This window comes from Felis catus, chromosome D1 (assembly GCF_018350175.1).
Source record: "Felis catus isolate Fca126 chromosome D1, F.catus_Fca126_mat1.0, whole genome shotgun sequence".
NCBI lineage: Eukaryota > Metazoa > Chordata > Mammalia > Carnivora > Felidae > Felis > Felis catus.
This window is the reverse complement of record NC_058377.1, coordinates 19,932,183-19,949,177: the sequence shown is the minus strand read 5'-3', so window position 1 is coordinate 19,949,177 and position 16,995 is coordinate 19,932,183. Positions and strand designations below refer to the sequence as shown.

General features: G+C 43.8%; 1 protein-coding gene across 3 annotated transcripts in view; it reads right to left on the bottom strand.

Annotated features, from left to right (window-relative positions):
* Positions 1–4,337: 4,337 nt before the first annotated feature.
* UBASH3B (ubiquitin associated and SH3 domain containing B) overlaps positions 4,338–16,995 on the bottom strand; it is a 141,083-nt gene continuing 128,425 nt past the window's right edge. For all 3 annotated transcript variants that reach the window (XM_045038432.1, XM_045038433.1, XM_003992450.6), the window contains exons 12-14: positions 12,780–12,886; positions 10,756–10,865; positions 4,338–9,056 (exon numbers count right to left, since the gene is read on the bottom strand). In XM_045038432.1, coding sequence (XP_044894367.1) covers positions 8,919–9,056; positions 10,756–10,865; positions 12,780–12,886 — 355 coding nt within the window. In that variant the 3' untranslated portion in view covers positions 4,338–8,918. The remainder of the gene's footprint in view (positions 9,057–10,755; positions 10,866–12,779; positions 12,887–16,995) is intronic.

The window sequence follows — 16,995 nt, the reverse complement described above, 5'->3', positions numbered from 1 at the left end:
TGTGTTCCAGCACTAATAGGAAGTCACATTTCAGGGGGTGGGGGCGTGGGGACAGATTTTAGAGAAACAGACATCTTCTCTTTCCTGCCATCGCCTTGGTCAACGTCGGTTGCCAGAGGGAGGGGGAAAAAAAACTGAAAAGGGAGACATTGATGAAGTGCGTGAAAGGTGGCCTGTTTAAAGGGTCAGAAGCGAGACAGGATTTCCCCACGTGTAGAAGCCACCGGGCTTTTTGTTGCAATTAGCAGAGGGCCTAAACTTTCTTGACATTTCACGGCTGCTGGGAGGAACCCATGGCCTTTCCCAAGGTCAAGGCCAGAGTGGCCTCACCTGCGTTTCCCAGCAGATGCCTCGGGTGGGTAGTTCACACCTAAGTAGGGAGTCTACAGCTCTGTTGTAGACTCACAGGGTAGCTGCGGAGTTTCTCAAGTTGGGCAGCAGCCGTTGTAGTTGAGAGAAGGCTTTTATAGCAGCAGCAGAGCTTAGTGGGATGGGGTGGGGGTGGGGTAGGAGGCAGGCAGACAGACCTGGACTGTCACCTGGGCCCCGTCACTAGTGGCTGTGGAGCCCTGAATAACGTACTTGCTTCTTGGCGTCAGTTTCCTCATCTGTAAAATGGGGAGAATTATAGCATAAGGTGACTGTGTGGTATGACTCAGAGACAGTATCCCAAGTGCCTAGCACGGAGGCCCATAAAAGATCTTCCACCGGTCTGGAGACTGCAGGGGGCTGGGGCTATATTCCATGCCCCCAGGAACCACCGGAGGTTAGATGCAGCTGCAAAAGGAGGGAGTCTGCCAAGCCTTTGTTCTAAAGACTTCTGCCTAGAATTGAATCACGCGGATCATTTCTGGAAACACACACACACATACACACACACACACACAAAACCCAAGTAAGAGTTGATTTCACAAGGAAACTGTGGTTTGGGGGAACGCACCACCGAACAGCCAGTGTGCCAGCTTTGGGCCTCAGCTCACATCTCTCTCCCGGGACAAAGGAGTTCCCTGGGGGTCCTTGGTCCCACAAATGAGGGGATTGAATGAGAGCAGTGGTTCCCAAACGGTACTTCGAAGAAACTGCGTATCTGCTAGGTGCCTCCGGGCTGGGCAATATGTTCCTTAAAGTTTCTTTACAAAAAACGTTTTAAGCGATTAGTCCAGGCTTCGGAACCAGGTTGACTTGGCTCGAATGTCAGCTCTAACGTGTACTAGCCATGGGACTTTGGGTGAGTTACCGTGCCTAAGACTCCGTTTCCTCCTCTGTAAACTGGAAATAACAGAAGATTGAAGAACGCTTACGTCTGGTCAGTACTTAGAAAAGTGTTAGGTACACATAACCACTCAACAAATGCTACCATTTTGCCAGCCTCTGAACACCACCAATCGATTAATTTGTTATGCCCGGTAAACTAGTTTCTGGGCTGGATTCCTTGGGCTTCGAATCAAACCCGAAGATTTCACCGTGGTCTACGACAGGCGTTGGCGAACTTTTCCTATAAAGCACCGAGCAGCCTTAGGCTGTAAGCGAATGAGCATTGGCTGTGTGCCAATAAACTTTATTGATAGGCCCTGGAATTTGGATTCTATATAATTAGCATGGGTCATGAAATAATATTTCTCTTTTGATTTTTTTTAAGTTTATTTATTGAGAGAGAGAGAGAGAGAGAGAGAGAGAGAGAGAGAGAGAGAATATCCCAAGCAGGCTCCATGCTGTTAGCAGAGCCCAGTATGAGGCTCGATCTCTCGAACCATGACATCATGACCTGAGCCTAAATGAAGAGTTGGACGCTTACCTGACTGAGCACCCCCCCCCCCCAGGGGCCTCTCATTCGATGCTTTTTAACCACTTAAACTTATAAAAACATTCTTGTTTCTCCCGACTTTCTGCCACGCTTACTAAGTTTTAAAGCTCTCTGACCCCTTGTGTTCGTTCTCACCCAGCTAACCCCTTTTCACTTGGGGGCATCTGCGATCCTTCTGCCTTCCTGGAGCCTCCTCAATTAGCTCTTGACCCTGACCAGCTTCTACTCAGCCTTAGCCGGGAGTTTCATTGCCAGCTTGCTGGGGGACCCCATACGTGACCTTATGTGACGTACGCCTTGCCCCACATCCCTCCCGGAGTTACTGTCGTATAACGCAGTTTTCTTCTTAGACAACATTGATCAACGTCTGTAATTATCTTGTTTATGTATTCAGGGTCTATCTCTCTGCTCCACAAGAGCAGGGATCTTGCTGTATTTGCTACTGTAGCACCAGCCGGCCACCCTGCAAAGAACGTAGCATCTAATCAATATGGTGGAACCTATGAATGAACCTCTGGCCCCAGTGTCTTCGTTTCTTTCACACGGTGAGTTAATAATGCCTGATTTCCTTACCTTGTAAAATTATGAGGCTCCAATGCCAACGTGTTTGTTTTTAAGACTATAAAGGGTGACACAAAAAAGGAAGGTGGTAAACCATTAAGGCAGCCTCTTCGTCAAACTCCAGAATTCAACCAACACACCCCCTTGCACCATTCTGACCGCGGAAGCCAATTTACGGGGATAACAGTAACGTGAGACTGGTATGCATGAGGCTACTTATAGTCCTTGCCCCCGATATTTTCCACAGATATGAAAACGGCTACATGTGTGATTTCACTTTTGGCTTTAGCAAAAGCAAGTGTTTATTTATTAGCAAGTAGTGTCTTCTTCTTAGCATGTCCTGTTAGGCTTTTAATTTACTTACCTAATTTTTTTAATGTTTACTTTTGAAAGAGAGTGAGTGTGAATGGGGGAGGAGGAGAGAGACAGAGAGAGAGAGAGAGAGAGAGAGAGAGAGAGAGAGAATATGAATCTGAAATAGGATCCAGGCCCTGAGCTGTCAGCACAGATCCCGATGTGGGGCTCGAACTCGTGGACTGTGAGATCGTGACCTAAGCCCAAGTCAGATGCTTAACCGACTGAGCCCCCCAGGCGCCCCTAGGCTTTTCATACTCGTTATCCCATTTCATACAACCATGCCGTCAAAACTTATGTGCCCATTTCGCAGGGGCAAACAGTCCAAGGGATCTAGCAAGCAGCTAAGCCAGGATAGCAATAACCCAGCTCTGACCCCAGAATGAGGGCTTCCTCTGTGGTACAGCATGACGTTCTTCTCCAGTGATAGGCTGTGTTGATTCTCCTTCTCAACGTACGACTGGCACCCGGTGATCTATCTAAACCTGTTTCTTTTCATGGTCAGGAGCAAGCCATCTGGGTTTTACAGGTCGATTTCTGGCAAAATGAAGTATTCTGTTTCTTCAGGAGGAAGACTGTGTTTTAGTCTTTGAAGAAAAAAAAAAAGACATTTCGTTGATTGCAGCTTAAATCAATCCAGAGCATACGGATTCATTTTCTCTGCATGTGCAGGCAGCCTTTCCTTCCATCACAAGAGGGCAAGATGAGTTAGGGTGTCCGTCAAGCAGAGAACGACCGAGGACGAGCCACAAGGCTAAACACACCCGGTCTTTTGTCCGATAGCAGCAGGAGCTGCTGTTTCCTTGGGCAGTAAACCGTGTCAGGGGAGTGTCAGGCTGTGTCCGTGAAAATCTGTGTTCGCGTCGGAGTATACATTGGTACACGTGGCTTGTTCTACATCAGCTTAATATATCCGTACCTCAAAAATGGGCTCTATTACGGCTTTGGGGAGTGTGGAACCTAGCTTGAGCTGGATTTCCCCTCTGTCTTACCAAATTCCTTTTTTATGTTTATTTATTTATTTCTTTTGTGTGTGTGTGTGTGTGTGTGTGTGTGTGTGTGTGTGTGTGTGTGAGAGAGAGAGAGAGAGAGAGAGAGAGAGAGAGAGAGAGAGAGGGAGGGAGGGAGAGAGAGAATCCCAAGGAGGCTCCATGCTATCAATGCAGAGCCTGACACGGGGCTGAACTATGAGATCATGACCTGGGATGAAATCAAGAGTCGGATGCTTAACTGACTGAGCCACTCAGGCGCCCCTCATTTACCCAAATTCTTAGTCTATGGATCATTCCCGGAGCACTTACGTCCTCAAAGTGAGCAGGGGTGAGGGGTGAAGGCTCGCCTGTGGGCAGTGGGAGCATTTTGGAGCTTGTTTTCTCACTCCTGGGTGTCCCCTCTCCAGCCTGGGTGACTCGGAGAGCAGCCTCACCAGAGGGGACCAGAGAGACCCACAGTGCTGCTGGAGCGTCATCCCTCCATTTCCATCAGCAGCAAATGCCCCTCTGGCCCTCTGAGTGAAGGACCACACTCTTAATGGACATTGATGATATAGTAATGACCACAGCAGCATCGAAAGACATGGAGGAAGAGAGACCACTCAGAATTTAATAGGAGACGGCTCTGGATTGACCGAGGACACAGCTCCTCTTTATTAAATCATCTATGAACCACTTCAACGGAGATGCTCGTGGAATGGAATGATCTAATTACAGCAGTATCCAGAGGAAGAACACACAGCCAGGAGAGCACGGATGCCACAGGTCGTTTACAAGGAACTTGGCGATACAATTTGGTGCGGGTTTCCTTTTTTAGAATTACAGACCTTTTTCTTCAAATAAATACACCCGAATCACATAGAAGAAAAGCAAAACCAAGCCCCCAGAAACCGAAAAAACAAAAACAAAAACAAAAACACCGCACACGATACAATAGCCTTATAAATGAGAGTGGAACGGATACACCTCCAGAAACAGCAGGTTGAGAATGGTCTACGCAGAACCAGAATGCTTTGGGATGGTGTTCCCATCTTGAGTGACAATCAGAGAAAGGAACCAGCACACATTTCCCATTATACGATTGTATCCTGTACAAAGTCCAAGAATAGTTCAAAACAGCTATAAAATTCTGATTTTTGTGGGGGCCGTGGCAGCTAAGCGGTTTTGTGTAATACATTTCTAAGAGCTGATTGCGTATTAAGTCTGACTACTTACTATTATTTTAAGCTTACATAGACTGAACACAACACTATATGTATTTAAAGATCACGTTATTTCCTCTGTATTTCACGGCAGTTCTTTCCTTCCCTTGAATTTTCTTTCTAGCTAGTTGCCTTTCCTAGGAAAAGTCATAATGGTGAAGTGTTAAAGAGAAGTAAACCCAATTTGAATCCTATGTTTAAACAGGAAAAGCATCTGCCATCACCGAACAAAATATCCGCCCCCCGCCATCACCTTTGTAAAGTGAATATTAACCTACGTAGATGTTAAATAGCTCTTTCCCTACCCTCCAAGGCCAGGCTCATCATCCCTCCTGGCAAGGCACCCGGACTAAGCTAGCACCTCTCAGTTCTCATACGTGCAGGACTATAATTTAAATGCAAATAACCCTGTGCCTCATTATCTGAGAAGTTCGTGCAGACACAGTACAGTTGTGACTTTGCCTGTGAAAAGAAAAGGAGGTTCATCTGTATTCGAACACACGCATTACTTAGAGTAGATTCCAAAGAGCAATTCATCACTGGTCTCCAATTAAACACTGGAGTTGCGGAGTGCCTAGGTTACGGAGGAATGCCTTCCTTTTTGCTACACAGGAGACGCTTTCCTACAAAGGCAAGGAGATAGGAACTTCTCTGACCATCGCTCTTCAGTGAGTACCCAGTGACACTGGGTAACTGGCCTTTAATAGGAACACAGCTAGTTGAGTGGAAAAGATACATTTATGGTAACGCCAAGCACAGCTGGATGACGATGTATATGCCTCCAAATACCACTGACGGGAAAATGACCACATCAGCTTGAAATGCGGGAAAATTATCCACAGTGATTTAGCAAACCGACCTCGCTCCAGAAGATAGTATTTTTTGTTTTTTTATGTTTATTTTTTGCAAAATCATCTTCTAAATATAAGGTTATTCTAAAATAATTCTTTGGTTAAAGTATACTTGAAATAAAAAGTAGAAACTCCTCCAAGCCTTCCACTACAGGGTGAAAAATACCCCCCTCTTTTAGCCATCAGATGGCCATTTAATCAGCCATTCAGATTCTATGAATCTAAATGTAATGGAAAACACTGTATTCTAACTCCACACTGGGGTAAAGCTCCTAGCTACCGACGCAGCGATGGAGAAGAGGGCCTGGGAAAGTAAGACTCCCAGCTTGTGCATTAAAATGTGCCAATTATTCTAGTCCACAAGGAATAGACGTGGCATGTTAAAATCACCGAAACCCAAGTCCCATCTATGAATAATCCTGGGGCATTAGCCGATTGATGTGGCACAGTAGGGCAAGCAGCAAACTGTTGCAGAGTTTCAGTCCCAGATTAAATCCTTCAGTTAATTTCATCTCTGTTCATTTCAGGTAACTTTCTACATTAAAAAAAAAAAATCCTCTCTACCAGAAACATTTGATTCTTCCTCTCTTGCATGTCCTTCCTTCCTTCCTTCCTTCCTTCCTTCCTTCCTTCCTTCCTTCCTTCCTTCCTTCCTTCCTTCTCTCTCCTCCCTTCCAGGTTTTGTTCTTAATAAATATCAGCCTCAGATCCAAAAGAACCACGCTGAACTTCAGGTTGTAATATCAACCTAGGATTTGTGGATGAAAATGAAATCAGGTAATATACTTGTGCATTCCTCTTACTACACATAGATTCAACATGATTTTCAGAGAACTTCTCAGTTGGGAGTCCGAGTTTAGTTTTTTAAACAGGTATATGTGAAAAGAGAATTTAATAGGAATTCCAACCATTCAGACCATTGTGATAAGCAATCTAGAGGATTCAAGCCGAGGAATAAACTCTCTAATTCAGGGTTTTCCACCTAAATTATTCAGAAAATGATTTCAGATCTGTGCCTCCTGCTCACGTAGATGACAGCCTACGACTCTGTCCGTATTGTGCTAAGGACGATAGATTGTTGCCCAGCTAACCTGGCCTATCAGGTCATCTAGGACCAAGACAACCAAGAGCGAGGGAGGGCATGGCCTATTCTAAACTTTGTTCAGTTCAAGTACAGACCCTGCCGAGAACACACCGCTAAAGCTTTCAAGGAAATCGGACGTGAAGTGTTCAAGCATTATTCTGAGCATTGCAAGTCCATGAAAATTTGTGGAGAATCTAATAAATGTGACAGATGTGGTTAAACAGTGGATTCATTTCATGACGGATAAAAGAACGAACAGCAGTGATGTCACATCGGCTGTAACGTGATTTTTCTCTTAAAGCCTTTTAAGAGAAAGGAGTATTTCCCCCATTATAAGGTTAAAACTTTTCTATTACTCAATGGTATCCGCCCAGAGTACTTTTATACCCAGTAGCGGGATCAGTGTTTGTGCAGTGCTGGAAGAAATCAAGATTGTTTCTTAAAACGTAAAATTCATGACCTATGTGTCCAAGTGACTTAAAGAAGAAAGAAAAACCAACTGTAAGCCTCTTGCCGATTAACATACATAGCCAGCATCCTTTTACTTCTTTTTAGGAATCCTCAAATGCCAGTTTCAAACAGGAGCATAGATCTATTTTTACATACTGGGTTTTACGTCTATTTGGGTGTTGAAGCTTATTCAAGTGCTACGACGTCTATTGATTTGTTTTGCGCTAACGTTTCCTTTAAACGTCTGGGACTTTTTGCACACGTATTCTATCTAGCGAACTACACTGTACCAGACCACTGTCTGTTGCCAACAGTCAGCTAGTCACACAATTAAATACACACTGATAACTGATGTTTTGGTTTGATTGTCATTTATTTTTCTTTTAAATAGACTCCCTCTGAATTTGGGAAGCAAGGTATGAGGAGAAACCACAGGACATGGCTCTCCCACCTTTTCTGAAGTAGCCCTACCTACATATTTTAAGTTATAGAAAAACACACAAACAAATAAAAACGACAGCACAAACAGCGATCGTGACTGTCATCCTTTAAATTAGTTCCCTGACTTCAATATACTTCCCTGGTATAACCGACCCATTGGTGGATGTTCTGCTACGTTTGACAGGTACCCTAAGTGTACAATGACCTGACCCTTGGAATGGTTTGTAAAGATGTCCATATTGCACACGAATGAGCTGCTTGCTGACTCAAATAACGTATCGAATGTACATGCTTTCAAATCGTCGACATCCTTAACCCGTTACCACAGTCTAGACTCCATGGGCAAAGACAAGCAAATCATGGCCGTTTGGAAGTGCTGTGACATGGAAAATTCCAGGTGACTTTATAGTTTGCAAGTTCTTTGCTCCTACAGCTGAATACTTCACACGTTTATCTTCCTCCTGAGTCTCCAAAAGTGCTTGGTCTCCCATTTCACAGACAGAAGCAAGGGGGAAGGGCTGTAGCAAAAAGCTGTAGCCAGCTGTTCTAGAGACAATGTGGTGGTACCGGGGTGGATGTGAGTCCTCAAGCAGGCGTCTTGAGCCAGCAGCACTGGTGGGTGGGTCACGTTGAGGGTAGAATTTGATGGGGAATCTAAGAATAACTCTGCAGGGGCATGTTTTCTAAGAACGGTCAAAGAATTCTTCAGCTTGGCTTTGCCTCACTGGAACATGGAGTTAAAAAGACAATCCCATCACCAAAATGGCAGCTCAGTGTCCCTCCAGCTGGATTCTGGACTTACTCCCTCATCCTGAACCTTTCCTTAGCGCGAGCTGACCGCTCCCTTTGGGAGCGCTCTGACTCCTTGGCCATGCGTAGAAGGAAGGAAGAAACCCATCCTTTGCCGTAGCAGCTGCCTCGATTTGTGAAGACAATTCTCGAAAGCCTTGTTAGCTAGGTAAGCATCCAGAGAGAATGAATTTTATCCCTGAATCAAGTCTTTTTCTCCTTCACACAGTCTCATCATGAGAGCTTTAAAGCGTGAAAGGAAATATGCTAAATTATTCTGAGCTGTCCACTGAGAAGGTGGTGCAGACTTTCCCACTGTTACTAAACACACAGAAAGACCCTTCTCCCAAAGGCTTGCTAAAGCCTTTCCATCTCATTCACTGGTGTGGCTTATTCCTGTAGCAAGGTCTCTCTCCAGTTAAAGCCCCCAGTTGGTCCATGGGTAAGAGGAAGGATAGGTGGGTCTGTCAGCTGCCATATTCCAGTTTCTCCCAGTTCTTCACAGGAACAAAACCCCAGGTATGGGATCTGAAGTCAGAGTAGTAAAGATAGGGAAGAATAGAAAACAGAGGTTTAATACTTTAACTTTTACCTAGACACAAAGATCTTCAGGTGGCCCATGAGAATAAAGAGTATTCATTGGGGCGCCTGGGTGGTTCAGTCGGTTAAGCATCTGACTTCGGCTCAGGTCACGATCTCACGGTCCGTGAGCTCGAGCCCTGCATGGGGCTCTGTGCCGACAGCTCAGAGCCTGGAGCCTGCTTCGGATTCTGTGTCTTCCCCTCTCTTTGACCCTCCCCCCGTTCATGTTCTGTCGCTCTCTGTCTCAAAAATAAGCAAACATTAAAAAAAATATATTCACAGGCATTAATAGGGGCTCGGTAGACCTGCGTCTCTTCGAAGAGTCAATAAAGACAAATGAGATGGACAAAGCTGACAAATTAGAGGGAAGAGTATTTACACTGCAAGGGGATTCATCGGAAGGCTTTATTAAATGGTAAGCTCCCTAGTGTAATTAAGTAATTGTTTATAGATTGCTTCTTGATTGTGTGGGAGGAAAGAAGACAATAATGCAGAAAGCTGAGGTGCCCAGAGTTGATTCTTAATTGCAAATCAAGCTAAAAATGCAGGTTGGACATTTCAGAAATAATATTTGGGCAATGAGAGAGAGGATGCTATTTTTAAAAATATTTCACCCAGTTTTGTCTTTTTTTTTTTTTTTTTTTGGCACGGGCACCTATAACGTTCAAAGCGGAAGCTGTGCCATTCCTAAATTCAGCTCGAAACGTATTTTTGTGTGTCACCAGAGCTGCAGTTATACACAAAAGCAAAAATCTCTGCCCTCGAGCAGCTTACGGAGTCACGGGGAGACGGGGACGCATAAATAAGCTTTTAAAAACGGAGAAAAAGAATCGCAATTGAGTTTGGATCAGGTTCTCCGGGGGCAGATACAGGAAGCACGGAAGTCAGCCTGGAGGGAAGCGTGTGGGCGGGCGACTGACAGGAAAGCCTCTTGCACAGGCATGAGAAGGAAGAAGCCAGATGTGTTGGTCAGTCTCATGGGTTTTGTCTTGTGGCCTTGTTCCTGGTTTGCCCAACAGCCCGATCGTTTAAAAAAAAAAATTTTTTTTTTTTTTACTTTTATTTATTTTTGAGAGACAGAGCACAAGTAGGGGACGGGCAGAGAGAGGAGACACAGAATCGGAAGCAGGCTCCAGGCTCCGAGCTGACAGCACAGAGCCCGACGTGGGGCTCGAACTCACACACCGTGAGATCATGACCTGAGCTGAAGTCGGATGCTCAACTGACTGAGCCACCCAGGCGCCCCCAGCCTGATCGTTTTAAATCACTGCTTGCTTTGGCCTACCTGCCAGGCCCTCTCTTCTGGCTGAGGCTTCAGATGCTCCGTGTTGGTCCACTCCCCCCTCTTCATCCAATCCACGGCCCCCCGAGGGAAATCCAGACAGTCTGCTGATAATTCTTAGCTCCTTTCTAAATGTGCACTCTTAGCAACTAAAACCAGCTCAAACACATCTCTCTTCCACAAGGCCTCATAAAGTGCCTTACACAGAGCACCACTCAGGACATCTTGGTCGAGTGAATCAATATGTGTGTATTCCCAGCTCAGGATAAACTCGTGGTGCAAACAACTTAGCTACCGGCCAGTCATCGAACTGCTCTGAGACTACTTGGCACCACAGGCCTCCGAAATGTAAGTGTGAATTACCTTTCGGACCATTTGTACAAAGTCCTTGGAGTTCTGGGGTGACAGACCCTGGAGCTGGCAGGTACATGCTTCAAGGGAAGACGCGTGAGCCACAATCAGGATGTTATTTCCTGGAGAAGAGAAAAAAAAAAAAAGGCAAGGGACTGGGAAGACCATTCCTATAAAGACCTATGTTAACTCCATAAATACTGGAGGATGAATGTTCCAGGGAGGGACAAACATTCACAAGAATGAGACAATTTGGCTAAGCAATTGTTAAGGCAGCCTAACATCATTAAAAACCAAACAAACCAACCCTTTTAATCTTAAAATAATTATAGATGCACAGGAGGTTATAATTATGTATATATACAATATATAAATATTTACAATATATTAAGTTATATAATGTATATACATATATATGATTATATATGTATGACCTCTATATTGTGTAACGTGTATATACACAAACATATATTGTGTGTGCGTATCGTATATATACTATATACTAAACTGTATACTATATACACACATACGCACACCAAGGAGGTCCCATATTCCAGTCATCCAGCCTCCTCCAGTGGTAACATCTTGCCTAGCTGTGGTACCCTAGCTCAATCAGGATGTGGATGCTGATACAACCTACTTGGTTTATTTCGGTTCCACCAGGTTTAACCAACGATCTCCTGTGTGACTCTTCGTAACCTCCACAATCAAGATACAAATTATTCTGTGTCTGTAGGGCTCTCTGCCACTTCTAATAACAATTCTCAACGTCACCACTATAGAATTGGGTGAGCACTTCATACTTTCTGGCTGATAGAATATGCTGATGAGTATCTTTACAGTGGGTGCATAGGAGTAGTAATGAAGTGAGTGGTTTATCAATGTTTAAAAAATTTTTATTTTTGAGAGACAGAGGGAGACACACACACAGAACCTGAAGCAGGCTCCAGGCTCTGAGCTGTCAGCACAGAGCCCGACACCGGGCTCGAGCTCATGAACCGTGAAATCATGACCTGAGCCGAAGTCAGATGCTTAACCGACTGAGCCACCCAGGCGCCCCGAAGATAAGTAACTTAAAAAGGAATGGTAATGCGCAGACGCTTTTGTAATCCTTTTTTATCTAAAAATTTAGAGTGAATTGTCTTATGTATCACTTAATATTTGAGTTCAGTGTTTATAAGACTCAATAGGGAACATACTGGAATCTTCCAGAACACTACTTTTGGTCAGTGCTAGCAGTGACCGTGTATTGGTGAAGGTGTGTTTGTGCGTGGGTCCCTGTGCCCCTGGATCAAATTATAGGCAAAATAGTGTTATGCAGAATTGTAAACTATTTCATACAGTAACTAAGTCTGGTGTATTCCTATGGAATATCTGCCATTTTAGCTACTCAAGAGAGGATATTACAAATTTAACATGAAAGTATCTACATGAAAGTCTAGAACTACTTTTGTTTCTCATTAAGCAAGTTAGAATATCTTGAATAGCTTATTAACCAGGATGGAGAAATGATCACATATTTAACATTTGTTTATTTATTTTGAGAGAGAGCACAAGTGGGGAAGGGGCAGAGAGAGAGAGAGAGAGAAAGAGAGAGAGAGAGAATCTCAAGCAGGCTCTGCACTGTCAGCACAGAGCCCGACGCGCAGGGCCTGAACTCACAAAACCGTGAGATCGTGACCTGAGCTGAAATCAAGAGTTGGACTCTTGGGGCGCCTGGGTGGCGCAGTCGGTTAAGCGTCCGACTTCAGCCAGGTCACGATCTCGCGGTCCGTGGGTTCGAGCCCTGCGTCGGGCTCTGGGCTGATGGCTCAGAGCCTGGAGCCTGTTTCCGATTCTGTGTCTCCCTCTCTCTCTGCCCCTCCCCCGTTCATGCTCTGTCTCTCTCTGTCCCAAAAATAAATAAAAAACGTTGAAAAAAAATTAAAAAAATAAAATAAAATAAAAAAAGAGTTGGACGCTTAACCAACTGAGCCACCCAGGCGCCCCTAAATGATCACATTTTTAAATATGGAGTCCAAAAGAATACCACCTACCTTTACTTTTACATTCACTTATTATTTCTTTTGTTACTTGGAAACTTCTACTAATATAAGTGTCATAGGATTCTGAAACCACTAATTTGCCGACTGGAATGTGAGGTCTGTAATAGAAAAATGAACAAAGGCAATGAAAACATTTTGATCCCAAGACAAAGCAACTGATACTATTCTAAACTTTTTCTTTCAAGACCTTTCTGGAGTTCCATGTTTCTGTTCACCCATTTCCCTAGAAAGGATGGAGGTATAGGGAAGAGTATGTCCACTACATGGAAGTGGGGTCCAAACGTACACAATGCACAGAAATAAAGGCTGTGCATGTGTGGTGTTAGAGTGACCGGCTGCAAAATGAAACATTTTTCATTTGTAGATATCACTTGCAGGATAACTCGTAAGCAGTTTGACTAATCCTACCATCAGTGCTAGGTCACATTGCTAACGGGAAGCAGAGGTTAGATTGATTTCTTTCTTTCCTTCCTCCCCTCCCTTTCTTTTCTTTCTCTCCTTCCTTCCTCCCTTCCCTTCCCTTCCCTTCCCTTCCCTTCCCTTCCCTTCCCTTCCCTTCCCTTCCCTTCCCTTCCCTTCCAACATGTTAACTGTTCTTTTCTTTTTCTTTCATGTTTTATTTATTCATTTTCTGAGAGAGAAAGAGAATGAGCAGGGGAGGGGCAGAGAGAGGACAGAGACAGAGAATCCCAAGCTCGTTCTTGGCTGTTAGTGCAGAGCCTGAGGCGGGGCTCGAACTCACCAACTGTGAGGTCATTACCTGAGCGGAAACCCAGAGTCGGATGCTTAACCGACCGAGCCACCCAGGCGCCCCACTCTCTTTCTCTCTTTAGATCACCGGAGATTTCCTAAGCCTCTCTTCTGTAGCCTTACCCATGAGAAGCTGTAAGGATAGGTTTTATTTATTTTTACATTGTTTTCAGCTTTATTGGGATAGAATTGACACTTACCGTCATGAAAGTTTAAGGTGTAAAAGTGTTGATCGGATACCCTTACGTACTACAAGATGATTTCCACCCTAGTGTTGCCTAGCGCTTTCGTCACGTCACATAATCAGTTTCCTTTTTGTGGTGAGAACATTTATGTTCGACCGTCTTGGCAACTTTCAAGTATGTAATACAGTATTATCAACTATAATCCCCACAGTGTGCATTAGATCCCCAGAACTTATCAACTAGACGTTTGTACACTTTGGCCGACATCTCCCCATCCCTGCCCCCGCTCCCGTTTCTACCACATTCTACTCCTGTTTCTTGGAGTTTGGCTTTTTAGATTCCATAAACGAGTGATATCATGCACAGATACCTCTTTGAGATCCTGTATTCATTTCCTTTGAATATTTGCCCAGAAGTGGGATTGCAGGATCCTACGGGAGTTCTATCTTTCATTTTTTTAAGGAATCTCCGTATTGTTTCCCATAGTGGCTACGCTGACCTACATGTTCACCAACACTCAACAGCTCTTTTCTTTTTGATGACAGCCATTCTGACAGGTGTGAGGTGGTATCTCATTGTGGTTTTAAATTGCATTTCCCTACTGGAGAGTGTTATGCTAAGTGAAATAAGTCATACAGAGAAGGACAGATTCCGTATGTTTTCACTCCTATGTGGATCTTGAGAAACTTAACAGAAGACCATGGGGGAGGGGAGGAAAAAAAATGGTTAGAGAGGGAGAGAGCCAAAACATAAGAGACTCCTAAAAACTGAGAACAAACTGAGGGTTTATGGGGGGTGGGAGGGAGGGGTGGGTGGGTGATGGGTATTGAGGGCACCTGTTGGGATGAGCACTGGGTGTTGTATGGAAACCAATTTGACAATAAGTTTCATAATAAAAATTGCATTTCCCTGACCACGTGATATCGAGCATCTGTTCATGTACTTGTTAGCCATTTGTATGTCATTTTTGGAAAAATATTGGTGAAGTTCTGCCCATTTTTAATCAGATTTTTTTTGGTACCAGTTCTTCATATGTTTTAGGTATTAACCCCTTATCAGAGGTAGGATTTGTACATATGCTCTCCTATTGTGTAGGTTGCTTTTTCATTTTTTAAATTCTTTTGCTTTGCAGGAGCTTCTTAGTTTGATGTAGTCTCACTTACAAATTTTGGCGACTGTTACTTGTGCTTTTCGTGTCCCATGCAAAAAATTGTTGCCAAGAGCAATGTCAAGGAGCTTTTTCCCTACGTTTCCTTCTGGAGGTTTTATGGTTTCAGTCGTTACGTTTTAAGTCTTTAATCCATTTTGAGTTAATTTTTGTGACTGCTGTATCTGCAGGCTGTTATACTATTTTCCCAACACCATTTATCGGAGAGACTATCCTTTCCTCACTGAGTATTCTCGCGTCCTTTATCAAATGTTAGTTGAACGTATTAGAGGGTTTATTTCTAGGCTATCAATTCTGTTCCATTGGTCTGTGTCTATTTTCATGCCAGTATCATACTGTTTGGATTACTATAGCTTTGTAGTATAATTTGAAGTCAGCAAGTGTGATGCTTCCAGCTTTGTTGTTTTTTGTTGGGTTTACTTTGGCTATTTACGATCTTTTGTGGTCTCATACAAATTTTAGGATTGTTTTTTCGATTTCTGTGGAAAACACCGTTGGGATTTTGATAGGGATTGCATTTAATCTACAGATGGCTTAGGGTAGAATGGACATTTTAATATTATTAATTCTTCTCATCCATGAATATGGGATATCTTTCTATTTGTGTCCTCGGTTTCTTTCATTAGTCTTGCAGATTTTGGTATACAGATCTTTCACCTCTTTCGTTGAATTGATTTCTAAGTCTTTTATTGTGTTTGATGCTATTGTGAATGGGATTGCTTTATTTCTCCTTTAGGTGTGTTGTTGTTAGTGCATAGAAACACAAATGATTTCTGTACATTGATTTTGTATCCTGCAACTTTACTGAGTTTGTTGACTAGCTCTGACAGCCATATGATAGTCTTTAGGATTTTCTATATATAAAATCATATGATCTGCAAACAAAGACATTTTTACTTCTGTGTTTCCAGTTTGGATGCCTTTTATTTCTTTTTCTTACCTGATTGCTTTGGATAGGCTTTTTCAGTACTTTGTTGAATGTGAGTGGTAAGAATTGGCCTTGTTCCTGACGTTAGAGGAACAGCTTTCAGTCTTTCACCATTGAGTTTGAGGTTAGCCGCAGGCGGGTTGTATATGGCCTTTATTATGTGGAGGTGTATTCCTTCTACACCCAATTTGTTGAGCATTTTTATTATGAAGGGATGGTATATTTTGTTCAATGATTTTTCTTCCTGAGGTGAACATACGATTTTACCTTTCATTTTATGTAGTGTATCTTATATTGAGTTTTGTATGTTGGACCATCCTAGCATCTGAGGGATAAATCCCACTTGGCAATGCTGGCCTTGTAAAATGAACTGGGGAGTTGAAAGGATAGGTTTTGCCAGCAGCTCTTAGGTCCATTGGGCCTGTGAGCTTATAAAATCTTCACCAGTCTTTTCTTTCTTATTTTGAACACAGACCGTCCACCTGGAACTGGGAAAAGCTCAGGGAACACAGAGACAAAGAGGAACCGAGTTTCTGTGCTTGAGGAGCCCTCAGTGTGTGGTCGGGGTGAGCCGGGGCTGTCGATGTAAATGGTAATTATGACGCGTTGTACGAAGCCATATAAGGGGATGATCAATGCAGGGCCCTCCCATCTTGGTGACCCTGCATGTCTTCAATCTCGGCCACTTCTGCCGCTCCCCTCTCCGTTTACTACTTAGGGTTGCTAGCCTAGGAGATGTGTATCTTGTTTTCGAGTACAACTGTGTCATATTTTCTGTCTTATTTGGTCTTTCACTGTTGGTGTTTAGTGGAGGGTTGATGGAGGTGGTAGTGAGTTATCAAAGTGAATTTGCGTGGCATCTTGATCAGAATACATTACTGCTACCACTGCAAAGGTTTACTATAATACTCCCATGTGTCAGGCTCTGTACAAAGTGCCTTACTTGCATTCATTGAGTATAGCCCTCCCAGCGACCCTTTGGCAAATCCCATTCATGGTTGACAAGACAGGCTCAGAAGGTTTAGAGATGAGTTGCCTATACTTAACATCGTTAGCAACTCTTAGGGCCTGGATTTGAACCTGGGTCTGAGATGAATACTGGTAAACTTATCCTCCATTTTGGATGGCTTCTGAAAGTGCCTCCCTTCCCCCACCCCGCGAAGGTTGCCCTTCCGT